Source organism: Ochotona curzoniae, unplaced genomic scaffold (assembly GCF_017591425.1).
Source record: "Ochotona curzoniae isolate NIBS_2020 unplaced genomic scaffold, NIBS_Ocur_1.0 contig_3819, whole genome shotgun sequence".
NCBI lineage: Eukaryota > Metazoa > Chordata > Mammalia > Lagomorpha > Ochotonidae > Ochotona > Ochotona curzoniae.
In genome coordinates, this window is record NW_024466004.1 from 18,999,826 (window position 1) to 19,027,368 (window position 27,543).

Genomic DNA, 27,543 nt, shown 5'->3' on the forward strand with positions numbered 1-27,543 from the left:
AATGTAGTTCATATTATGATGGTACAAAATCACACCAAAAGACAAATGTCTTTGGTACTCCTATAACTAGTCCTCCATTTTCCTACCAAATACACATGAAGCCTGATGGTTTCATTAATATGGAATGCTTTTTAAATACTCTTATGATTTATTATTTCCTCAACTTAGAGTTTCAATACACTGCTTCTAATTCCCAACCACTCATTCGCATTTCATTCTGTTGATATCTAGTTTCCACGCTCCGCAGACTGTATTTTCTCCAAATTCTCCAGGGTCTTTCTTCCACACAACACTACCAGTGGTCCTCTGTTTTCATTGTCTCATGGTTTCTAGTGGCATTTCATGCAGCTCGTCATTGTCTTTCCACTTGAAATCCTCTGCCTTTGGCTTTATCAGTGCATCTTCCTGCTGCTTCATTTTTCTCTCCATCTGTCCTTTTTCTCTTCCTCCATCACAATCCTTTCTTGAACCTAGAAGCACGATCCCTTTCCACACTTCTGATCTTAACTCTCCACTCTCCTCTTGGAGCCTCTGAAGATCACTTCTCTCTGACCGAGTCAATGACCATTTATATACTGATAATTCCTGGGAACATGACCTGTGCCAATGACTTCTAACCTATGCTCTACTTACATGTCTCAATAATCAGTATATGGATGTACAGAACATTCCCCACAACCACCACCAAAAACCAACAGAAGGTTTATTACTATTCCCTCAACTCTCTGAACTCTCAGGCTCAATATTTGACCATCCTTAAACTAATCCCACTCTTTCCTTCTCTGCGCCCTGTGGTCAAGTCTTTTCCTTTTTTTTCCCCTTTAACATGTCTTCTGCTGGACTCAACCTTCATCCTTATCGGAATCCAGACCTTTACCTCTCCACTCTGCAATTGCCACCTCAGCTGTTTAGCTTATCTGTCTGACTTTGGACTCTGCTTCTTTGTACGTGACTTAGAATTGACACAATCTGTTTCCTAAAACACACCTTGTCAATCTCTAAATACTTGGTTCTGTCTGCCTCCAAGGCCTGTGGCACAGCCAGTCCCACCACCTCTCTAATTGGCCTTTGACTTTCCCATCTACAGTTCATGTGTTTTCCATCCTACTAGGATCTCAGGAGTCAATCTACTAGGATTAACTTTAAAGGATCCCCAAGAAAGCCACTGAGAAACTGCCTGATCAACTCAGCTTTTCGTTCAGTTCCAAACACACTCTGCCCAAGTCTGATAAGAAGTACGAAGCTATGGCGCCGCACCCAGGATGCAAATCCCCATCTACTCAGTACATTCTATCCCCTAAGAATCTCAAGTAACACAGACCCTCAGTTCTCCAGAGTCCTGGAGTTCAGCTCTTGCTCCTGGGTCTCCCTGACAAAACCTGAGTAGACAAATACCTACATCAGCTGCCCCACAGACAGCAGGCTAGCACCTTACTTCTGCTTATCTTAATCTCCTCCAGTTTCCTCCTGGTCAAAGTGGCCAGCTCCCTGTGTAGCTCCTGCAACACAGCTGCACTGTACTTTACTTAACTCTGCATCTCTCCAAAGGAACCCCAGCACTGTTTTTCCAACCTTTCCCAACAAGCTGCACTTCAGCAAATCCTTGAGGTCTTACTCCTCTCCAGGATGTATGGCTCAAAGCTCTTACTCATTCCTAAAGCTGTCAAGCCACCTCTACTCCCTTGAAGGGCCACCTGCACATTAATCAGTAAAAGGCCCTAGAAGTTTGATGCTGCACACAGTACATTTTGTGAGCAAACAATTGGCTGACAAAGTTTCCAAGTTAAGAGTCACTTAAAATCAAAGGAAGATGATTTTTTAAAAAAATTATCATATCACAAAAACTAAATCAAAATGGGTCTTCAATTGACATAGGTTTATTAGATATTATTTTAGAGTGGGTTAAAGTATAGTTATTCTCCTCAAATCCAGAATGACAAAGTGAAACTCTACACAATTCTCCAAGAAGCAAGGATATGCTACATTTTCCTCTGACAGTTTGCTTTATAACAATTATACTGCCATCTAGTGCCTATTAAAGGAAAAAATAGCTTACATAATTGAGAAATTATACCAGTAAATAAAGACTGTCGTAAAAATATTTAGGCATCTGAAGCAGGTAGTACTGTTCAAAGAACAAAAGAAAAGTGTCTGCATTAAAGACTAAGAAATCTGTGTTTTTCCAACCCTGGAATTACAAGCCTTGTCCTTAAAACTACATTTAAGGTCATCAAGAATGAAAAAAAAAAGAAGCCATCAAGTTCACAGCAGCATGTTATCTGAAAGAACAATTCCACCACATTGCTACAGAAAAAAAGACTGAAATTCATTCATCTTCCATGTGACATGAAGGCATTATTCACCACTCTTACAAACCACTTAATTAGTCGCAATGAGAAGCTTAAAAAATATTAAAATCCAGAAAAACCAGGCTTACCTGAAAGTGCAGAATTATTGTCCATATTAATCCCAAAGTCAATTTGGGATTTCCATCTGTTATGTCATCATTTCTAATGTTCACTAATTTCACCTATTTTATGGGAAGAAATTAAATAAACGTTATTTAATTAGCAAAAGTTATCCTTAACTACATAAAATCAATTTTAACTCATGCAAATAAACATATTTAAATTTCAGTAATACCCCAAATATCATTTTATCCTTCCTTATGTTCCATCATTTTTACATTTCAAATGATACAATAATCACAAAAAAATGGGTACTACTGACTTTTAGAACAAGTGCTATAGCACATGTCAAAACAAGACAGTTAAGCGGAATGTCTGAAATACTTATATGCTTTAAGCAATGCTTTTATGTTCCTAACATATGCTTTATTTCATTATCACCATTAAATAGTAAATTGCTCTGAACCATGAAATATATTTTCTAAAGTTTGTAAAGAATTACGTATTTGAAAGAGAGACAGAGAAAGAGAGAGAATCTTCCATCCTCTAAAACTACTTTATAAATGACCAAATCAGTCAGGGTTGAGCTAGATTGAAGCCAGGAGCAAAGAACTTCATCTGAGTTTCTTCACGTGGGTGATGGGGGCTGAAGCACTTGGGCCATCCTCTGCCGCCTTTCGCAGGCATAAGCAGAGAGCTGGGTTAGAAGTGCAGCAACTGGGGCACAGACTGGTAGCCATGTGAGAAGCTGGCAGCCTACGTGATAGCTTAACCACAACACCACCAACACATGAAATAATTTTAAGAGATTTTCTTATATCCATCACAAAGAATAATAAAAAAAAATCTCATTGTTATTTTCCTATCATATACAACATATATATACAGATCAGACAGGTTTTGAAAGCTGTTCAAAGATTTTTTAAAAAAATGTAATTCCCAGACTTAACATTACCAAGTGTCAAATACATTCAGGCAAATAAATTTAATGATGGTCTCTAAATGTACTTCTTCTAAAAATGAGTTAAATATCATTAATTACATACAAACAATTACACAGCATGATAGTTGACGCTTTATTATCAGGAGAAAACAATATAAAATATTTCAAACAAGGTCTAATCGCTAACCTGTATGCAAATTTCACTGGGATGAATAATAAGAAAGCAAACACCAATAAATTTAAAATATTTAAGCCCTGAGCATTTGTTAAAATAACTAAAAGCACTTAATTACAAAGAATAATAAATAATCAAATAACAAATAAGAAGGAATAATAAATGCTAATACTTTCTTCTCTTTCCTTTCTAAGCCTTTTTCTACTTGCTGAAAAAATCTAACTCTTGTCATCATTAATTTCTTGTTTTCATCAGTTTTCAACTTCTCTGCATTTCTTTTTTGTGGCTGAAAAATAGCTCATGTGTCAGCTTATGCTATTATAATACACAATGCAACTGAATCAAGATCACAACCAATATAGTGTCCATTCTCTTTCATGATTACTACCAAAACTTTGAGCTGGATGGAGATTGTTGTCAGAAGATGCTGTTGTAGAGGGCTGGTGTTGTGATGTAGAGTAAAGCCGCTGTCTGTGATGACAGCATCCCACTCGGATGGCTGGTTCATTTCCCACCTGTCACACTTCTGATCCAATACTCTGCTAATGACCTCAGAAAAGCAAAGAAAGATGGCCCAAGTAATTAGGTCTGCCACCTGTGAGGGCGACCTACATGAAGCTCCTGGCTTTGACCAAGCTGAGTCCTGGCCTTGGTGACTATTTGGGGAATGAACTAGTGGATGAATGGATATCTTTCTCTCTCTCTATCTCCAATTTTGTCTTTCAAATAAACAAGAAATCTTAAGAAAATGCTATTTTTATTGTAAACCACTTGTAAATGACTCAGTATCATGGCTATGGTTTCAATGTATCCCCTTCAAAGTTCAAGTATTGCACTTGAGATGTTTTTGAGAGATTGTAGCCCTTTAGACTACTAGGTGTCAATGCCCCGCCCCTCATAAATGCAGTGAGGATCCACTGCAAGACAGCAGGATTCAGAGAATTCTCCCTTCCTGTTTTTCCTCCTTTCCAGAGAACACAGGCCTCATTAAACATGAAAGCCCAGAACCCTGACCTTGGACTTCCAGCCTCCAGAACTGTGAGAACTAAACTCTTCTCTATAAATTACCCAGTCTCAGAAACAGCAGCACAAAAAGGACTAATAAGATACTGCCTCACCACTACTAAGTACTCAACATGCTTATACTAATTTACAACAAATATGAATATCTATGTACAGTTCTTTAATAGTAGGATTGCTTTGTTGTTGAGGGCTGCTCATAGGAATTCCTGACATTCTATAGCTGTGAAAATATCCTTTACTTCCTTACACAAATGCACCCCAGTTCAAGCAGGGGGAAAATCAGTTGTTCTGACACAGATGGAAATGTAGCCACTTACAGTTCCTCTAAGCTTACAACTGCCCTTAGCTTCCTTTACATAGGAGCATTTAAAAATATTTACTCATCGAAATACAAGCTTAACAGTTTTAATTCTCAAATTTAATTTTTGCTTTCCCCGATAAGCTTCCACATGTATCTGCTTAATCACATACATGATTACCATCCTTGGGAAACGTCCTACCTGGCGTCTTTTCAAATAGTCAAGTGCAATCTGTACATTCTGCAGTCTGTGGAAACGCATCCGACCCTTCTCTCTGGGCTAAGAAGAGAACAGCCAGGTATTAAAAAACACACAGTTTCTGATGCAATTAAATATCTTAGATATTTTCTTCATATCTATTCACTGTTTAGAATAGGTAGGCTAATTCTGAAGATTTTTTAATGTATTCATAAACTAATTGGTATTGAATTTTCAACTACTAGGATTTTTTCCCCAATGTTGTTTTACTCAAACATACACTTTAACTCTTATTATTAAACAGACAGATGTATTATTAAATGAAACAGAAATTACATAGGACTTGCAATATTTGCTAACAGAACTATTCTGGACAACAGTTATTTAGCCATGGATGCACAAAATAATCAAGCATCACTCTCCACTTTCCTTTTTAATAAACATTAACTACTGGCAAAGAGGGTTTTATGTTTATGACAGGTTAATGAAAATGAGATAGAGTAGCATGCAGTTAGTATAAAAATCACCAAGGAGAAAGACAGGTTTACTTAACCATAATTGAGGAAGAGAGAAAAGCAATTAAAGTCACATGTTTCCTCCTTGTTTTACTTTGGCTTTTTCACAAAGTTGGGCTTTGTAATAATCACAAGGATTCTATACTAGCTGTACACTCCCCGAGGATGGACTCAATTTCTCAGTTTCAGGAAAAAAAAAATGGAAAGCCATGATTATTTTCCTTAATGCTGTTTCCCTTAAGAAACTCTATAAGTTAACAGAAGGAAAACATAAGGAAACAGAGCTGAGTAATGCTAAACAAAACACAAAGAATGGAGCTGAAATTTATCATATGAAATTTTCCAAGGGGAAAAAAGAAAACTGACAGCATAGCTTCTTAAAAATGAACAGGTTATTGGAGCCAGAGGTGACATAATAACAGAGAGAGCAGACCCTAGGAGGGAAAATAAACCATGGACCAAGTGGAAATACTGAGACATTCACCCACTGGATCCAACAAAAGCACTATTTCTGATGAAATCTGGGAACACTAAGGATGCAGATGATAAAGCAGCACAGCTGTCTTACAGAAGTGGGCTGAAGCCAACTGGGGATGATGGTGAGCTAACACTTCTTGTGAGTTCCAGCCAACATAGGTTTGAAGATATTCTAAATACCAAGCAACATAGTAGGTAGGTAAACAATTAAATATCTATTGAAAACAGGTACGATTTAAGTCACTAGTTCCCTTTATGAAACACCAGTTCCGGAAGTGCAATAAACATGAACTAAAAGTTATGCTGGTTATAAAATTTCTGTACAATGGATATGGAACTCTTTTAGCTCAGATGTCATCAAATACTTGAAGTAAATATGGACACTTACTATGCAGTGCATAGTAATACATAAAGAATCACTTAGCTCTCTGAAGGCAAATTTAAAGAAAAATATTTCTCTATTTCCAATGATCTGTTCCAAACACATCCACCTCACCGTGGGTTTTTACCTTCTCTAATTTTGTCAAAAAAAAAAAAAAAGAAAAGAAAGAAAGGAAGAAAAGAAAAAAAGAGCCCAAACCCGTGAGTTCTCTATCAGGTTAGTGCTCACCGCACTGGACCAGCTAGGTTAGTTGAGTTATGGGGGCTGACACCTACCCCCTTATCCTCATCCTCCACATCCTCATGCTGCTCATATTCGCATGCTTCTGTTGCACTCACCAATCGTAAGGTCTTCAAAAAATCTCGCTCCCTTGGCTAATGAATATAACAGACAGAAGATAGAACAGCAAAGACACAAGACAGACCACAAATGAAAAGAAGAGCATGAACGGAACATAATGAGGGAGAACAGGTAACCAAGAAAGGGAGGTAATGTCCACAAAATAAGGGGGATGACACCTACACAATGGGTTAGACCATTTTGTTTCAGAAAGCAATGTTTATTTCCTTGCTTTGTGTGAGTCTTTTAATATGTGGTTATATTATGCATCCAACTTCTGCTAAGCAAAAAAATAAAATTTCCAAAGGTAAACAGAGAAGCAAGAACAAAAATAGCATTTTAATGCAGAATTGGTTATATAAGTTAAATAATCAAGGTGCTTCATCTCTCAAATTCATAACATTTGCAGTCTGAAAATGCTTCAGAATCTAACTAGAACATTTTCTTTCAGGCAGAATTCAAATATAAAGGATAAATGTTGCAAGAATATGCACGGTCTATGTTGACAACACATTGGTCAGCTATGGAGAGCTACATGGTGTTCTAAATAAATTATCAAACGTAAAACTTACCAAGGTGTCTCCCGAAAGAACTTCTAAAAGAGAAATTAAATTGTGCCCATCTCTTAAATCTTCATAAAGATCATTCACATGTTTTCGGACCTACATAGAAAACAGAGAAACTGTGGGTCCTTGAACTCAGAACCATTCTTAACACTCTTAAATAAGAAAATACAACATACTCCCTCATGCAGCTTTTTAATTTTTAATCTCTCATTACTTAAAAACTAAATTTAAATCTGACATTAAATAAATTCAATTCAAGATTAGTTATTCATAAAAGCAACGAGAATTTTTGCATTTTCAACACACTAGGTTACAGGCTTTTTTTGTTGGTTTTTTTTTTTTTTAATTCTGGCAGTACCCAAACTTCATTCAGGATTCCTCACATGGCAACTTAAGCATTTTAACAGGAAGGCTAAGTTTTTACCCTTCCAGCTGGTCTTGCTAGTCTCTACCATGACAGCAAGGATGCATGGGCACATCCTCCACACGGTAAACATGCAAGGATGCTAGCCAGGCGGAGGCTGCATGAGATGCTGTGTATTGCTGCTACAACTTTCAGTGAGCCTAAAATGATTTCAAAATAAAAAGCTTTTCACAATTCATATAGGTCACATTAGAAGACCCTTGTTCAAATCTTCCTTTGCATAAGATGCATCTGTGATGGAACATCTTTAAAAATGAACAACACTAGCAAGCAATGGATACCACAGTCACTCTCCTGATGTGATTCAGGCCTGTGATTTTAGAGCTCAAACCACAGATTTCCCAAGAGCTTTGTTCAGCCTTCCCACTGGGGAAAGCTCACCTCGTTATGTGGCTTGCTACCATGTCTGTGCTAAACAGACGCACATCAAAGGAGGCCATAGTCACCCCACAATGGCTGGCATATTTCCATTCTTCACCTTTCAGGGATTCTGAGCTTCACTATCTGTGCTACTGCCAAGACAAGACCCAAAAAAGAGATCTAAAAAGAGAGAGGAACCAGAATTCTGTCTGCTTCCCTTGCGGCACAAGTCCTGCCTGTGTTTGCCAGTCTCTGACCTAAACTCTGAAGGTTTGATATGTATGAACCAAACTTTTACTCTAGTCACATGTTCAACAGAATACATGATCAAAAGAAATTTAAAAATTCTAAAATTAAGATCAAAATCATCTGACCATAAGCAACAAGCAAGAAGAAGCTGAATTCAAACTGAAGCAAATCTTTTCTTTCACTTTAAAACAGTAGTTTAAATGCCATTAAACTGTACTACTGTATCTTCTATTAGTATAAGAAAACACTTTTGCGTGATAAGGAAACAGCCTCAGCCTGCAGCACTTAAAGCTACTGTCCCCAAATCACAGAATCTTAACCCAATCACCCCTCTAGAAACATCAACCACAAATAATTTAACCATTAAACTTGGGCGTAGGCTCTACACCTAAGCACTGCACAAAAACTGAAAATGAGTCACATGACTTTTTATCACGTTTCCTTGAAATTTTGTTTTAACGTCCTCATTTTCACAAAATATCAAACGACTATCTGGTATCACAAAATTATACCACAGTGAAAGAAAGTTTAAAACTAGTTTCTTCCTCTGAAAACAAATTTTACACCGTATTTTAGATGACTCATATACAAAATATATTAATATCCACATAAGTTACAAAGGAATTGTCTCTTCCAATAGAATACTCATTTACCTTGGGAATATCTTTAAATGCCAGCGTTCTGGAGTTGTGAACTCCATTTCAGAGGCGAACCATTTGTGAACAACCTTTTCAGGAATACGTCTACTACGAGCTACGTGCCCAGCATCTACACAGAGCTCAGCAAAATGACTTGCTTTACTTTACTTTCTACTCACACATCAGAGCTTTAACTCAGCACTACTCCAACTGTGAATATTATACCTACTAATGTATTTGCATGTATGTATTTCTCAATGTGTCTTACATGTCACCAGAAGCAGCCTAACTCTGAAGAGCCCGAACAGGAACTCTGAGCTCATATTTACATACAACACTAGGTGGCTCCTGAATGGCAGCCAGTTGCTTGATCTCTCAAAACAAATGACTGCATTGTGCAGGTCTGACATCCGCAGTGCACCAGAGGCCACGGGAAAACAAAGCACGTGACCAGGGGCCACGGGAGACAGTAACCAACACCCAGCCCGGAAAACTGTGGGAGAGCCCTGCCTGCCTCACGCTTCACTCCACAGTTCCCATCCTGCACCCTTCTCACTTCGGGACGCTTAAAAGTGGGTGTGATTCCGAACACTCACTTTATAAGAATGCTATTTCACAGCTTGCCTCGCCAGTCTGAACTAAACCTTCTATATCAAGGGAAGCTTTCCCAAACCAGGTGTCACTGTGTGCCATCCTATCCGTGGGTACAAAAGAGAAAAATTAAATTCAGTACACACAGAGAAGGGCAATAATATCAAAAGGCCAAAATGCATTCATAAAACAGAAAATTTGTCAGAAGAGAAAAAGAATGAGGAGAACTTCATTTAATCCTGCCTCCAACCTCTGCCCTCAGGAGCTACTGTCACCCTCCAGGCTTCGGTTTTCTGACTAGCAAAATCAAAGAATGAAAAGTGAAAACTTCTATTTTAGACTGGAGAATAAAAACTCCGCAGTCTGAAAGTAAATTAGTATTTCTTTTTTAAAAAAATCGATGATTCGTTAGCTTGAAACAAAACATACAATGCCAGCACCACTCCGTGGCTTAAGAACTCTAAAAGAAACCAAAAAAAAAAAAAAAAAAAAAAAAAAAAAAAAAAACCAAAACAAAACAAAAAAACAAATTGTACAACACTTTAAAACATCCTGAGACACTGGCTCTTATGTAATCCAGCCATTTCTGGTCTCGGGTTATCATTAAAGATCCCAGAAACATCATACATGAAAATGCTCTACAAAGGTGAGACATCATTACTGTTCTCTGAAAAACAAGTGTCCACCATTATTAACACTACACAACAATGCATCATATGAATTAACACAAGGTGCCTGGCCCTGTGCTGAGTGCTTTACAAATATTAGCTCCAATTTTTACCACAGTTAGCATTTTGGTAGATATTAAAAATGAACATTGGGCCCAGCACAACAGTGTAATGGTTAAAGTCCTCGCCTTGAACATGCCGGGATCCCATATGGGCATCGGCTCTAATCTCAGCAGCTCCACTTCCCATCCAGCTCCCTGTTTGTGGCCTGGGAAAGCAGTCCAGGACGACCCAAAGCCTTGGGACCCTGCACCCACGTGGGAGACCCGGAAAGAAGTTCCTGGCTCTTGGCTTCGGATCGGCTCAGCTCCAGTCATTGTGGCCACTTAGGGAGTGAATCATTGGCCAGAGGATCTTCCTCTCTGTACATCTGCCTTTCCAATAAAATAAATAAATCTTTAAAAAAAATAAATACAAATGAACATTATAAAGATGGAGTGGTAGTGAATGAACTAAGAATACCAAGGGAGTGAGGTTCTAGAAAAATGTCTTATAAGAGATTGATGGAATCATGACTCCTTATGAAGGACTATACTAATTGTAGCAACTTGGGGAAAATCTGTTGGGGGTGGGAGTTTGAGGAGGAATCCCAGTCTATATGAAATTGTACCACAGAATTCAAAAATTCAAAATAAAGAAAAATGTCTTATAAAATACACAATTGAGGAGAGAAAAGAAGGGAAATTCAGAAAAGCCTGACCAACTCTGTCCAAAGCCTGAGTCATACACATTTGGTCTGCTAACTTTCCTTCACAGATGACACACTAACTGCCCAGGGTGTCTTCTGTGTTCCACTTTTAATAAAACATTCTTTCTTCTCTTTTTGGATATTTGCTCCCTGTGGGACAAAAAACTGTCTGGATAGATGGTGCTGGAGGAAGTGATGAGCAACGGAAAAGCACTATGAGATACTCTGGGGTCAAATTATATAAAGCACATTACATAACAAGATTGCATTGGCCATACTTGCACACAATTCTCCCAAAATTTCCCAAGCTTTCCCAAAATGGCTGTACTGCACTGTACCTACAGACTACCTCTAGGGGGCACCAATCTTTTGCTTAAGTGAATAAGCTGGAGAAGTCTTCTATGGGAAGAAAAACCATTCTAAAGGACTTACTGTTTATTAGAGGTATTATTTCAAATTTATTTCAAAGAGCAAACAAGGTAGGTTAGGTTAGGTCTGTGTCATCCAAACAGACTGATCCAGAATTCTACTCCATAACGTTTTAAATCAGTTTATAATTGCTTAGTTTTTGGTGAGCTCAACAAAATTCATTTTTGAAGATCAGGGGATCACCATATAGCTTTTTATTCAATATTCTTCAAGAATGTATGATCTCTGGCCCGGCGCGATGGCGCAGTGGTTAAGGTCCTCGCCTTGCACGCCTGGGATCCCATATGGGCGCCGGTTCTATCCCGGCAGCCCCGCTTCCCTTCCAGCTCCCTGCCTGTGGCCCGGGAAAGCAGTCGAGGACAGCCCAAAGCTTTGGGAACCTGCATCCGCATGGGAGACCCTGAAGAGTCTCCTGGCTTCGGATAGGCATAGTATCGGCTGTTGCGCTCACTTGGGGAGTGAATCATCAGATGGAAGATCTTCCTCTTTGTCTCTCCTTTCTGTATATCCGCCTTTCCAATAACAAAATAATAAAAATAAATCTTTTTTTAAAAAAAGAATGTATGATCTCATAGTGGCCAAGGCTAATCCCACAAAATGTTACTTTCCCTATTCTAGTCGATTGCTGCCACAAGCTGCAGTTCAGTTCAGATCACTAAGCATTTATTGAGCACCAGCGTGGCCCTGGGCTTTGAAGGTGCAATAATGGATGGCAAGTGAGTGTCACTACAGACTGGGGTGCCAAAACTGACAGAGGGATGTTCCATATAAAGTGAACAGAACCAGAGCACCAAGAAGAAAGAACTATGACGTTGTGATGAGCTTTAAAATCAGTCTGGGCCAAGAACTCCCCTGAGCAAACAAGATAGGTAACCACAAAGGAAAAGAGCAAACACACAGCTGTATTGTGAGTTCCAAGGAAATGAAGTGGCCAGGAAGTGAATGTTATATGAGGGTGGAAGGTGACTCAGAATCAGGTAGCTCAGGAGCATGGGGACTTAGGTGCCAGGAGAAGAAGCTTGGAGCCTTCCCAGGCAAACTAACCACTGAAGACATCTAAGCAGAAGACATGGTACCGCGGAAGACCAGAATGCGCCATAATACAGAGGACCCCTAACCTGAAAGCATTTAAGCAGCAGCAGCTGCAGGAGAGTTCTCTGTCCTCTAGTGTCCTCAAAGCAAGAGGTGGATTTTACAAGACGAAAAGGGTTCTGCCTCTTTCCTGCCACAAGGCACAAAGTTGAACACAGAAGACACCTTGGAGTCCTTACTGGCCTGAAGGCAGACAGAAACAGAAGCCTCTATCTTACAAGCTTTCCCATTAAGCCTTTACCTGTCATGGATTTGCCTTTCAATATTGTCACCCCTTTTCCCTTGTCACTTCTCTAAAAATATACTGTTCTTGGTTGAAGATGCCACACAAACTTGCCATCTTTTTGTCATAGGAATCCACATGAAAACCTGTGGGACTTGTGCCGTCTTTATACAATCTCTGATCCGTATTACAGCTTTCTTGTGAATTACTTTTATGAGAAAACACAAATCACAGGTCAAGCAAAAGATCTAATTTATACTTGCTAATAAAGAAAAGATCCTTTGGGAAAAAGCAAACCAGAAAGGTCATTCAATCAATCAACCTCAGAGAAAAAGCATATATCCCAGTACAAGAGCAGGAATGTTTCAGCCACATAAAAGACCCACAGTCCTCTGGTAGAGAAGCCTTGTGTCTGAAGGATACAGTACACTGGGAAACAATCAGCTATCTTTAGACAGAAACATAAATAATAAAGGAAGGCTTGTCCCCAAGGAGATCACCTCACTGCCTTGCACTAAACAGGGGAAGACAGAGAGGAGACAATCCACTTTAGTCAAAATTACGAGTTAACATGCTTTCTAATGTAATTTATTTTAGTTCAAACAAGTGCAAATCACATACACACACACACACACACACACACACACACACACAAAACAGTTACCAATTTCTCTTGGGACAGCTCCTTAGAAGCCCACACTTAAGAAAAGTTTTAAAAATTAATGTATCATATCAATTATTGACAAGTAAACCGATGCCTTCAAAACATAAAGAGATACTTAATGTGTTTCTTAGGGAACCATATTTTCTGAGCAATGCTTTACAAATGTCTTTTGGTATTACTGTTTCAAAGAGTTCAGAAATACAACACCAACTCAGATTTTCCTAAATTACCATAAATTCTAAACTGCTGCAAGTGTAATGATAAAATATCACTGTTTGATTCATATCTTATACTTTTCTTAAAGATATTTATATATATCTTACATTACTAATGGATAAGATGGTGAAGACCTTAAAATAAGCCAACATTTCCAAAAAATGGTTCTAATACTTATTTCATAGTAAGTCTGATTAGTGCCTTGACCAAGAAAAAGTTTCTCAGCTTTCAGGTTGATAATCCATAATCAATCTTTAAAAATAAAATAGGGGGGCTGATATAATAGCCTAGTGGCTAAATCCTCACGTTACATGCACTGGGATTCGTTATGGGGGCCAGTTTTTATCCTGGCTGTTCTACTTCCCTTCCAGCTCCGTGCTTGTGGCCTGGGAAAGCAGCAGAGGATGGCCTAAAGCTTTGGGACCCTGCATAAAATCAGGGAGACCTGGAATAAGCTCTTGGCTCCTGGCTTTGGTTCAGCTCAACTCCAGCCACTGTGACCACTTTGGGAGTAAACGAGTGGATGGGAAGATCCTTCTCTCTGTATATCTGCCTTTTCAATAAAAAGAAATAATGTTTTAAATTAAACTAAAGTAAAGTAAAGAGATCTTTTCTGGTACCTTACAAGGTAAAATAAAAGCTTAATGCACATATTTCTGATAAACACTTCTTAAGAGTTGAGGGAGCTGCCCTCTTGGATTCACCCTGACTTTCATATGTATATATATTCTTTTCCACAGTTTAAGGAATCTTTCCAAAAGTCTATTTCAATTTTAAAATCTTAACTATATAACTTTTCTGTAACAGTCTGTTTTGACTTTGAGTTGCTTCTGATTCAGTTCAACTGGGCTTAGGGTCCTTTACCTTTCACTCCCTACTACTGAGCAAAAAGCAAACATCTATATGGTGTATGCATTTCCCTTCAGGCTGCAGCTCTCTCATCTTGTGCGTAGCTATGCAGGCCTTGGTTTGAGTAATTACAATGTAACTGAAAGGGAAGAGTAATTCAGAACTATTGCATTCTGGATAGTGATACCTTTTTTGGCATCTGGAGTTATTTCTCTTATTAAAATTGTAGTCTAGATAACCTTCACATTACACTGTCAATCAAATGAAAACATTTTACAAACACATCAGCACTACCCACTCTGTGTATGACAAAGAGAAGAATTATGATAATAACAAGGTATTGTTGTGTGGTACTTTAAAAACAGGTGGGCCATGCTTTAGGTAATGAACACTCCAGTAAATTTCTGTCCAATTTTTTGTCACTTATCTTTGGGCCCAGTGAAACCCAGCCATAGCTGACAGAAGGATACAGGCTTCACCTTTCAATTGTTTTTCAAATATCCTCACAGTTCATTTTTGTAGAAATCTTTCTTTACAGCACTGATGATACAAAAGAAAAATCATAGTGAGAGCTGCTATAACAAGAGTAATTTTTAGCAACAGGTTAAGGAAAAGAGGAGGGGCCAGTCAATTGTATTTTTATGCTCACCTCACTCTGATTCCTCAGCAAATGAAAGAGAAATGACAACCTGAGAACGCAGGGGTCATAACTGCTTCCACTCTTAAGGATTTACTTGTGTATATATGCATTTATTGATTCGAAGAGCAGTGTTAGACAAAGGGAAAGACAGAGATCTTTCAGCACTGCTTCACTCCTCAAATAGACACAACAGCCCAGGCTACGCCAGGTCAGAAGCCAGCAGCCCTGATCTCTTCCTGTACCTGGCAGGGGCCACGTACCTAGGCCACCTTCCACCGCTATCCCAGCAGCATTAACAATACACCAGATCACGAGTTAGGCAGCTGGGACTTAAAGAGGCATCCGTATTAAATTCTGGTGTTGTAAATAACAACTACTCAATGAAAGAAAATTTAAGTAAAAATTTGTGATTTTAATAATATAATCAGACAAGCAGCCACTAAATGGTGTGTATATGCTACGTCTTCAAAAACATAAGTAGTGATGACAAAGTCTGCTGGTAGCAATCTTTACTGCAGCATCAAATCCTGTCCTTTACCAACAGCATGGTAAGTAGCATTCTTGATATTTTCAACTTTCAGCTTTTCTTACATACGAGAGGTAGAAAAACAGAGAGAAAGGAGCAACAAGTTGGAAGGAAGCAGAAAGCACCAAAGTGTTCGCTCTAATCCACTGGTACATTGTCAAAATCCTTGCAACACCTAAGTCTGGGCAAAGCTGAAGCTGGGAGCTAGAACTCTATTATATCCCAAGTGAACGGCAGGATTTCAATGACTTGAAACACCTTTGCTCCCAGGGCCTATGTTAGGAGCCTAGTCAGTAGTCAAAAGGAAGTACCAAACCCATCTGGTTTGGATGCAAGCATCTTAACTACTATTCCCTCAAACTCCAGCTTTTACTACAAATGCTCTGAAACTGATCATGGGTATTTTTCAAAAAAAAGGCATGTAGCTGTTAAAGAGCTTTAAATTTGATTTGTTTAAAATACATTCATGACCAAATTTCCAAACAGTTAAGATAACACAAATTCAGGAAACTCCTACTCAATGATGATCTGTTAATACTGCACTAAATTACAAACCAGGTTAAATTAATTATTATAGATTGAGTAAATACATTCAGTTTTTCTTTGAAAAGAAAGATAGCTGCTGAGATGCAGCACCACCTGGGTTCCTTGCTTTTAATACAAGGTCATGTTCTACCTACCTATCACTGGTTTCAAAAATATCTTAACTCTGCCAGGTGATAAGATGGCATAGCTTGCATGGGAGTGGCACTGCAGTGGAGGGAGGGCATGGTAGGCAGAGGAAAAGGCAGTCTGGGGACCCCAGGCTACCAGAGAGTTAGAAGAAAGGAGTCCCAGAAAGGAATAAATGAAGTAGAAAATCAACCATTTAACAGCTTTGCAATTCTGATTAAAGTGTTGGCTGTGGCAACTGCCCCATATGCTTCTGAGCTGAGTCATGTCCTTGGGGACTCTGGTCAAAGGAGCTATAGGTTTGTTCATGCCTGACTGGGTACCATGACTCAATAATTAAATGAATGCTTCCACTAAATAAGAACTGTTTTCTCTCTTTCTTTCTAGCACCACTTAAAATGCTGATCTTTGCAACATGTTTACAGGAAAACAAAAACAGTACACACATTAGAAAAAGAAAGAACCACCTAAGCCATCAAAAATGAACTTTATTCCCTATATATATCTAACATGGTTCTGTCAGTCCTCAATGAGTGAGCCATTGTCTGGAGTGGATGCAACATAGGCTGGATTTTAGTTAGGCTCAGGATAAGTGAGGTCTTCCGGGGAGACGTGCACTGAGCCAATGACAGAACCCACTGGTGGGCGTAGTTCCAAGGTGAAACCAGTGAGTAGACACCTGCTGAGCTGGCCACTGGGAGTTTTCACTGATGTCCCTTTGCACCATGACTGCCACGGTGAGACCCATGAATGAGTATGACACAGTTGTTGTTTTATCTCATTTTTTTAAATCTCAAAAGAAGTGGAAAAGCTAAAGGTTTCTAGGCAACATAGTTTCACAGCTTTTGGTCCTTTGATACTGTGATATACCTGAATACTTTACAAACGACTTCATTTTTCTTTAAACACAAATGCACTTCCTCAAGTCCCTGCAAGCAAACAACTGAAAACAACTGTTTTCATCCTCTTCATTAAACTTCTGAAATAACCAGGATTATAACCAAGACAACTGTTGGAGAGACGAGCACTAAGGCTATTTGTAGACACCCCCAGACAAGGAGATTCCACTGTCTCTTTTCCAAGTCATGCTGATGTTTTTCACCTCTTCCCTGTCAAAAGACATTTCTGGTAAATCCAGGTCCCCCAGCCCACAATTTGTATTTTCTAAAATAAACCACTGTAAATCATAGTGGCAGGCTGACTGACTTGGAATGAAATCATAAATATGAGTTTTATTCCATGATTTGATTAAAAATGACAGATGTTACATATGCTTGTGTTAAGTAATCTCTGCCACAGAAATCAACTTTCTGAAGGAGAATTAAAGCTTTCGAAGATGCAATCACCCTCTTGAAAATTATCACTTCCCAAATGGCATTATAGTTTTAACACGTTTTCAGACTGCAGTTTACTCAAAAGGGACTCAGGGATCACAAATGCCCCAAAAGCTAGCTTTTCCAGTTGTACAAGACCAAAGCCAGATAGATGTTGTATTCTGTCTCATACTAAAGCTTACGTGTGTGGCAGCCTTTTTCTCTCCTATTCCAGTTCTAAGAATCCCTTTTAAACTGACAAGGCTCAGCAAACACAGGCTTGAGACAAGCAAACAAATCAAGGGCCCTGGCCCTGAAATGGAATCACGGAACACAGATAGCTATGAGTTTACATTAAGATTCCTAGGCCATAGCACCCCACCAGTAATAATGCCTTGCTTCCAATTCCAAAGACTAAAAGAATTTGAAGGAGTGTCTGAATGGTTGAGGTCACATTCTCTAAACCTCCACTGTCTTTATTTCTCTGTGTACATCCATGGTATTCCCTCCCTTGGTAGGAAATGCTCCTCTTCTTTTGGCTATACAATCCTTACTTATCCTCCCAGGTCGAGTTCTAACGTCACCTGGGTACTAGGAGTCAGGGTTTCCCTATTCTGCACTACTACATTCCTTGGTTTATCCCAAAACATCAATCAGCATTTTCCTCATAATTTTATATGTATAATATCCATAATCATTAGCCCCTGAAAACAACAGGATCCTGTCTTAGGACCTCATTGTAAATGTCTCATGCCTTGCACAGTGCCTGTCACAAACTAGATATTTGAGGAATGATTGTAGAATAAATAAAAGATTAGTCACTTTGCCCCTTGCATGTGACCTCAGCCATGCGCTCAGCTGTCAGCCCTTGAGTGCTCGCCCAGGCAAGGAGGAACAAAGAGAAACTCAGGAAATGGATTCACAGACTCCATTAAGCCAAGTCCTATGGGGCACTTTACTTCTCCCCCAGGGGCCAGAGGGGTAACTATCAGAGTTAGTGCCTGGGATCATATCCTGCCACACAGCTGGTGCTAGATAAATACTGCTGAAAGACAAACACACAAGCGAGAAATGCATACTTCGGCATGCCAAGCTTCCTAACAATTTGTGATTCCCTGTCTAAACTGATTCCAGAAATTACTGGCAGGAAAGTGTTCAGATCAATTAAAGTTCAAGATTTAATCATTTAAAATAAAGCAGCTTCAACAAAAAGAGTTATGACATGACTTAGGGATCTGCACACCCCCTTTTAAGGTGCTGAGATGTGAATCTGGGCTCCACTGCCAAGTCCAGCTTCCTGGTGATGTCCACTTTTGGAGGTAGGAGCTGATCACTGAAGAGGATACATTGCTGTCATTCGTGTGGGACACTAATGTTGGGTCCCTGACTCCTGACTTCGGCCAGTCCGGAGCCTACCTGTTCCAGGCATTTGGCAGATGGACCAGTGGAAGAAAGACTTCTCTCTCCCTCTTTCTTTCACTCTCCCCACCCCTTTGGAAAATAGTTTAATAGTTTCTTAAAATGTTAAACTTGATTTACTATATGACCCAGCAATTCCATTCCTAGATAAACACTCAAAAGGAATAAAAATGCACAAAGATAGATAAATACATAGATAGATAGATAGAGGTATTATATTTAAACAGAAATATTATATGCATTATACACACACAGATGTGGACATATGCTTATAACAGCATCGTCTGCATGAGTTCCAAAGTGATAATAGCAACAATAAAAAATGTGATTAAACCCCATTGACTGGAACATGACCTGACAACAGACAGAAGTACAGAATGCAACAACAAGGATAAGCCTCAGGAATAGCGATGCTAACTGGAAAAAGACAGATACAAAAGAAAACATATGGTTCTTCGAGGGTAAAATAGCCAGAAATGGCAAATCTATTGGTAAAGAAATTGTATTTGTTGTTATCCAGGCCTGGGTGGCAAGGGGCCAGGGCTTCTTTTAGGGGTTATGGAAATATGCCAAAATCAGATTACGGTGATGATTTCACAATTCTGTAAATTCACCAAAAAGTTGTTCAATTATGTAATCAAACAAGAGCATTATATGCTATTTAATCTATCTAAATTAATTTAAAGTAACTTGAAAAATTAATATAAAGTAACTTAATCACATTCTCTTTGAGAGAAGGAGTGGCAGTTACCAAAACCACTCACTTAACACCCTTAGGGCACTCTTTCCCACAGCGGGGTCTGTAAGGCAGCATCAAATGACCTCCCCGCACTGCAACCTTCCCATTGGAGTAGTCCAACAGCAAGGAATGGTCCTCATCCCTTCCCCCAGTGCAGACACAGAAGAAAAAAACAAAAATGGAAAAAAACAAAACAAAAAAACCCACACAAAATTCAAACATCTGTTCCACCCAGCTTCCTCCTGGACCCTCCCCACGCTAATCTGGAGGCCCACATGTGTGTGCAGCTCTCTCAACTATGTAAACAATATTAAAAATAAAATACTGTAAAAAAAAAAGGAGTGGCATCTAATCAATATTAAAAAAAAAATGCTCCCCCCCGTTCTGTGTGAATTCTTTTTTTCAAATAAAAGTGTTTGTCCATGGGGAGCAGGAAGCTAACCATATATTTACAAAAATGTAAAATAATGCCACCCATATCACTAGTCTTAAATTTGGAAAATGTCTTTAAAATAGATGCTAGTGATGTTAACATACACTGAACTTTTTTTGTTTGTTTGTTTGAAAGCAAGATTTATTAGAAAAGCTGAGAAAGGGAGCTCCCATCCTAGTGACAGAACAGAAAAGTGATGAGACAGAAAAGACACATACCTCCTGCCATAGTGGCAGGAGGTGGAAAGAGAGAAATGCCCCCATACATATTGAACTCTTTAAAATAATCATTTATACACAGCCTGGCACGATAGCATAGTGGTTAAAGTCCTCACCTTGCACGCACTGGGATCGCATGTGGGCACCAGTTCTAATCCCAGCAGCCCCGCTTCCCATCCAGCTCTCTGCTTGTGGCCTTGGAAAGCAGTCAAGTACAGTCCAAAGCCTTGGGACCCTGCACCCTCATGGGAGACCTGGAAGAAGTTCCTGGTTCCTGGCTTGGGAATGGCTCAGCTCCAGCCGTTGCAGCCGCCTGGGAAGTGAACCATCAGACGGAAGATCTTTCTTTTTATGTCTCCTTCTCACTATATATACAATTTATCTTTTCAATAAAAAAAATATAATAAACCTTTTAAAAAAATTCATGGGGCCAGCACCATGATATAGTTGGCTAGGCCTCTGAATCTGGTAGCAGCATCTCATTTGAGACCTGGTATAAGTACCAGTTGCTCCCTCTCTCTTCTCCTCTCTGTATATCTGACTTTCCAATAAAAATAAATAAATCTTTAAAATAAAAAAAAAGGAGTGGCAGCCATGTTTGTATGTGGTAAAAGTTTGTATCGATTACAATTCAAAGACTCAGAAATAGTGCTCAGAATACACAACAGGATGCTTAACCAAAAATATCTACAACACACAACTGAAATATATTTAATCAATGCATGATTCACTTTCCTAAAAATTAGCTCCAATGGTCATCAATTATTAATAAAAATTAATTTTATATAAATACTTGACCATAAAACTAATAATAAAAATTATCAATGTCAAGTGCAATATTAACCTTCAATTTAGACCAAAAAGGAACCTATTATGAAGAGTAAAAAGTGGGCCCTGCACAGTGGCCTAGAGGTTTAAGTCCTTGCCTTGAATGCACCAGGATCCCATATGGGCATTGGTTCTAATCCTGGCAGTGCTACTTCCCATCCAGCTCCCTGCTTGTGGCTTGGGAAAGCAGGCGAGGACGGCCTTGGGACCCTGCACCCGCATGGGAGACCTGGAGAAAGTTCCTAGCTCCTGGCCCCTGGCTCTGGATTGGCTCAGCTCTGGCCATTGTGGCCTCTCAGGGAGTGAATCAATGGATGGAAGTTCTTCCTCTCTGTCTCTCCTCCTCTCTGTATATCTGCCTTTCCATTAAAAATTTTAAAATAAATCTTAAAAAAAAAATTACCAAGTAAGCTAACTGTATTTAACCTGAGTGAGCGAGCTTCACATCAACACAGGCTCTGCCCCAACACTGACTCCGTGAACTCATATTTGAAGTGACATGCGGACACCACTCAAGGTGACACATCTTGTGTCAGAGAGTACTACAGAAATAGAGCTTTGCCTAACTAGACAGAGCTGGCTTTTCAATTCTCATTTTGTTAAATAGATCAAGTAAGTCTTGAGAAAAGCAGACCTGGTTGAAACTCACATTCATAGAACCACGGCTGACCTTACACACAGACACGAAAGCCAGCTCTACAAATGTGGGAGAAACACAAAAATCGCTTACTTCCTCGCCACTAGAGCACATGCACATAAAGCGTAACCCTAAATAAATGTGAAGCCTCATCCTAGGACAGAGTCAGCAAAATTTTTCTGCTAAAAGTGAAATGTAAGTATTTTCCACCTTGCAAAAAAGAGTCCTCCTCCTAACTTTAACTCTGAAATGCTGTGCTACCTACTGAATTCCTGAAGGATGGTAATAGAAGTTCCTCTGCTTACATTTAGGTAAAATCATCCCAGAAGGACGGATCTCATCCAACCACCCAGCCATCATGAGCTCACAAAATCTCACTGCAACTTGTAACACTCATGTGAGGGAGGCAGAGGTGCTAGCGTGGCTCACGGTCAAACCATGAAAAACATGTCCTTTATTTATATTTCACTATTTAACTGCCATTTGTCTCCGTAACATTATAAAACTACAACAGTCACACATGATGGGTAGTCTCCTTGGCCCAATATATGACAATATCATGATTCAAACATACAGACATGCCAGCATCAGGGCCGAAACTACTGAAGCTATAAAGGCAACCAAACAAACCTGAAGCTTTAGGATTCTTGAGATACTGGATTTGGAGCAGTAGCCTAGTGGCTAAAAGTCCTCAGCTTACATGTGCCAGGATCCCAGGTGACAACAGTTCATGTTCCAGATGGTCCACTCCCCATCCAGCTCCCTGCCTAAGGCCTAGAAAAGCAGTCGAAGATGGACTTGGGACCCTACACCCTTTTAGGAGACCCAGAAGAGGCTTCTGGCTCCTAGCTTCGGATCAGCTCAACTCCAGCCATTGTGGCCACATGGGGAGTGAACCAGTGGACAGATCTTTCTCTCTGTCTCTCCTCCTCTCTGTAGATTTGACTTTCCAGTAAAAATAAATTAATCTTTAAAAAAAATACTGTAATTACACAGACTGTTTTATATCCATCCAAATGTTCTTACTCTTGTTACAGGCAATTTGTTCAAGGCCTTACATGTACTATTTTGCCCAAGTAAAAGGGTACTATTATAATCCCTCTCTTACAGATGAGCAAACTACAGTTTAGACAAGACTGAGGTCACACTGCCATCAAGTAACCAAGGGGCAATGTAAGTCCAAGAAGCTACACCCAGAGCCAGGGCTCAGCCATCACACTGCATCACCTTTACTGGTACCAAAGAACAATGACGGAAGGTGCCATCCAACCCATATCTGAGTGCCCAGGGCGATCAAGCCCACCTTCGCTTCCTGCTTATGCACATCCTAGCAGTTGGCAGCTCAAATAGTTCCCTATCATCCACATGAGAGATCAGGACAGAGCTCCTAGCTCCTGTTTTCAGCCTGGTCTATCCCTGAGTATTGTAGCCGTCTGGGGAGGGAGCCAGGAAATGATGGGTCTTTCTGTGCCAAATCAGTAAATATTAAAAAAAAAAAAAAAAATACACGTCAGCACTGTACTTGAAGGGCATAGTGCCATCAGGCACACATTTTAGCATTTTCGGAAGCATGCAGAGTTTTCCCAACTTCAGCAGCTTCCCTTCGAAGTCAGCCCTCTTGTCCTTTTTCATAAAACAGACATGCTTCTCTACTACATTAAAAGAGTGAATTGCTCTGACTTTCCGAACTCTGGGCTAGCACAAGATGACTCACTGTTAACTTTGACACCCTGACCACTCTCATCACAAAATTCCCTCCCTGGAGTCTCCAATTAGAAGCTTCTTTCTTCTCTCCCACATTCTTCCTAGGTCAGTTCTTTGAGATCTGCTTCCTAAATTTCTCCTCTGGCAGACTTTGAGTAGGGGCTAGACGCAGGGTTTCCATTTCACTGCCTGGAAAGCACTGTTGGAGGTTTTTAATGCCACCTGACTAGGCCTGTGATACAGACAGCAGACAGTGCACCAAACTGATGGAGTGCTTGTTGACAGAATTTCTAAGTGAAAACAGTCTTCCTCTAGCCAATATTCCTTGAACTTCTGAACTGATGAAAATGGATCACAGCATAGCAAGCTAATTAGAAAACCTCAAACAAATAAATTACTCTCATCTATTAGTATGAGTCAAATTATACAAGGTGCTGGGGATGCCATGGTTTAATAAGACAGACATATCTTATCCTTGTGTAATTTATAATCCCGTATTAAATAAGTCTTCCTCTTTGTCCCAGCTCCTATAACATACACACATCTGATGTGAAAGATTGTACAACACCACCTTGCATGTGCTAGCACCACTGGTCACACTCATTTTTCCTCCTCTTTGAAAATACTTTTCGATACTACCTTTCTCCAGCTAAAACAACGACCTCTAGGAATGCTGCCTGGCTTCTCTGCATATTTTATCTATAAAGCATCTCTGAATTCTTGTGAGTTATTCTGATTAGAGAAGAATGCAAATAGAAATGTAGGGCCACACAAAGAGGTCAGGCATACTGGCACAGAGTGAAAACAGGCAAGTGAAAACGGCGAGATCCGAGCTGAGTCACAGGCTGATGTGTCACACCCACCCTACAGCATTTTTGTTTCTTCTCTGCCAGGAGTAGTTCTTGATCATTCAAGGCCCTGTTCCTTTCTACCATGGCGTGATACTCTGGTGCTATGTACCTTTTCTACAGAGCAAGAAGGACCAAGGACTCGGCCATGTTCTAGTTCTTTCATGGTTGGTAACTTAACCTTCCCAAGCCTGTTTCCTCACAGTGAAAATGAAGATGCTGTCATAATATGTGCAGTGCATCTGGTCCATCTGGTGTTCTGCAAGGACCTAATAAATGACAGCAACAGTGGTAGTACCAGATTATGACAACAATGAATAAAGAAGAAAAAAATGATTGCATGGAACACAGGCATTGGTGAAATTCGCGGATAAAATTCAGCCTTCGTAATTTAATCAGATAATCTATAATTTTACGAATAAACACTAGAAGCATTATAATTGTCTGAAGGACCTTATATTTCACCTGGCCATAAAAATAACGTTAAGCTCAAAACACAGTTTGTTCTTAAGTCCTTTTGTATTCTACACAAATAAGCTCTGTTCTGTTTGCTACAAAATTAAGCTGCCATCTGCAGTACTTGCATTCTATATGGGTGCCAAGCTGAGACCCAGCTGCTCCACTTTTTGATCCAGCTCCCTCCTAATATACCTGGGGAATCAGTAAAAGATACACCCATGTGGGGGATACAGAAGAAGCTCCTGGCTCCTAATTTAATCTGGTCCATCTCTAGCTGTTGCAGTCATTTGAGGAATGAACCAGCAGATACAAGATGTCTCTCTCTTTCCGCTCATCCACTTCTCTGTCAATATGCCTTTTAAATAAATAAATATACGTTTTGGGGGGAAAAACTCCTGGGTTGGAGTCCAGCAATCTATTTTAACAGACTCCCCAAGCGAGTCTGCTCAGCTTTAAATTGGAAACCACCATTATACATAAGGTTTGGGAGGGGAAAAAATCCCAATTTCCAGATTTTAAGAAAAAAATACATTATACTTCAAAAAGTAGTTTTTAAAACAATGTATTTTACTTGTACTTGAAAGGTACAGTTACAAAGAGAAGGAGCAACAGACAAGAAGGTCGTCCATCCACCAATTCATTTCATAAATGACCAGAACAGCCAAAGGAGGTCAAATCAGAGCTAGCAGCTTCTTTTGGGTCTCATACATGGGTACAGAAGCACAGGGACCCGAGCCATTTTCTGTTGCTTTCACAGGGTAAAAGCAAGACTGGATTGGATATGGAGCACCCAGGATACAAGCCAATTCATATGGGACGCTGACACAGCAGGCAAGGGCTCAACCTGCAATGCCATGATGCCAGCCACAGGAGTACTTTTCATTTCAGAATTTGCTCTATGTCAGAGCAAACAGTGTTTCTTAGAATATCCTCCAAAAGACTGTGTTTTCAGCATAGATGGCTTCAGCCACAAAACCAGAAAATCAAGAACAGTGTCACTGATTCAGTGGAGCCATAAAGTCACTGATTTTACTACATGAGCAAAGGATGGCTAACAGTGAGTAAATTAAGCTTTCCAAACATGACAGGATAGAGATTGAAATGTGGTAATTGGCTGGCTCCCATGTATTAACTAAGCAAATTACAAACAAACAGGGTGTGGCCCAGCACTGGACTCCAGGGCCTCTTTGTCTCTGGATGCATATGCAGATCAATTAAAATTCAGAAAAAAAAAAATCCAGATTCAAGATCCTATCACACATTGTTAAGGAGAAAATTTACAATACAGCTGATTAGTCCTGAAAAGCACAATTTCAACTCAAACTTCCAGATAAATGTATCCTATTCAAGAAAGGTATAATATATGGATGTCCCTGATCCCAGACCTCTATAAATTATTCCTAAATCCCCATAAATTATTCCTAGCTTTCAACACCCTAATTCTGTGTTCATGCAGATTTTTAAAATCTTCTCAAGTCTTTGATAACTATTAAAGTGTTCACTTCTTCCTTACCTCTCCCCAAAAGAAAGACAAAAGCTAAATCGTACTAAATCTTAGGTATCATTTCTTATATTACTTCCCTACCAATTTCCTGACAACAAGACAAATTATAAGAGGCAGCCCCTTAGGCTATCAGTTAGAATGGGCAAAAACAAACATTAGAAAAGAGAACAGGATGTCATTAATTTTATATTTTTCAGAAAATTTTCCAAATACAATTTAGCTATCTGAATTCACAGATATTTTCAATAAAAACCAGCTCATTTGCATTCCAGTATTATAGCTTTTTTCTGCTAAAGATTAATGTCTAAGTATTCCTGACACCAATAGTTTCCCTGGAAACTCATTTGCGAAGTGCAGCCCGGGCTACTCCCAGCATGAAAAGCCTTAAAAGCAGAAGGCACTAAGGTGTTAACGGGACTCTTCATAAATGTATTCTAAAGGATAGTAAACCAAAGGAAAACATTCTCAACTAAACAACCAGTTTAAGCACGGGCTTAGTTATATACAACTGGAATATCAGACACTAAAATTTAAATATATTGGGGGAAAACATCAAAACTATCTTTTTATTCACAAATTTTTAATAAACCACTCTACTGACTTGACACAAGTGTAATTTTTGCTCTGACAAATACAAAATAAAATATATTCAAAATCTTGTTGAAGCAAAGGTTGTATTTTTAAGTGCTTAACAAACATCTTAAGATAAATATGAGACCCATTGGTCAGAGTTGGGAACTGGAAGCAGGCCGTGCCATGCTGAGTCAGAGTACCACCAAAATATGCAAGATCCAGGGCTGGGAGTATGCCTGGTATGGGAATTAAGGGGACTCCACTGCTAGGGTGGTTTCCACTGGTGAGCATGAGAGCCAGAGGCAGATCAGGCTGAAAATGGACACAGTCCCCCTCACATGTGTGTGGGCAGGTTGGACTGGGCTGGGTCCCAGCACATACTGGTACTCATGAGAACCAGAGCGCATATGGATTGGTTGGGCTATACTGCAGCATCTGCTGCTCCACACGAGATGTGGGTCTAGAAGTGGACCAGGTAGAGATGGGCTTTAGCACTTACCAGTGAGAGCTGGAACAGGTGGGGTGCAGGTCAGTCAAGCAAAGCCGCAATAACC

The 27,543-nt window shown here is 39.6% G+C and overlaps 1 protein-coding gene across 8 annotated transcripts in view; it reads right to left on the reverse strand.

Annotated features, from left to right (window-relative positions):
- The window catches only part of DST (dystonin), a 425,915-nt gene that overhangs the window by 215,254 nt on the left and 183,118 nt on the right, over window positions 1-27,543 (reverse strand). For 5 of the 8 annotated variants that reach the window (XM_040983580.1, XM_040983583.1, XM_040983582.1 and 2 more), the window contains 3 exons: window positions 7,332-7,421; window positions 5,050-5,127; window positions 2,438-2,530 (listed from right to left, as the gene is read on the reverse strand). In XM_040983580.1, coding sequence (XP_040839514.1) covers window positions 2,438-2,530; window positions 5,050-5,127; window positions 7,332-7,421 — 261 coding nt within the window. Of the gene's footprint in view, window positions 1-2,437; window positions 2,531-5,049; window positions 5,128-6,695; window positions 6,795-7,331; window positions 7,422-27,543 lie in introns of all 8 variants that reach the window. The other 3 variants (XM_040983578.1, XM_040983576.1, XM_040983577.1) reach the window with 1 other exon arrangement.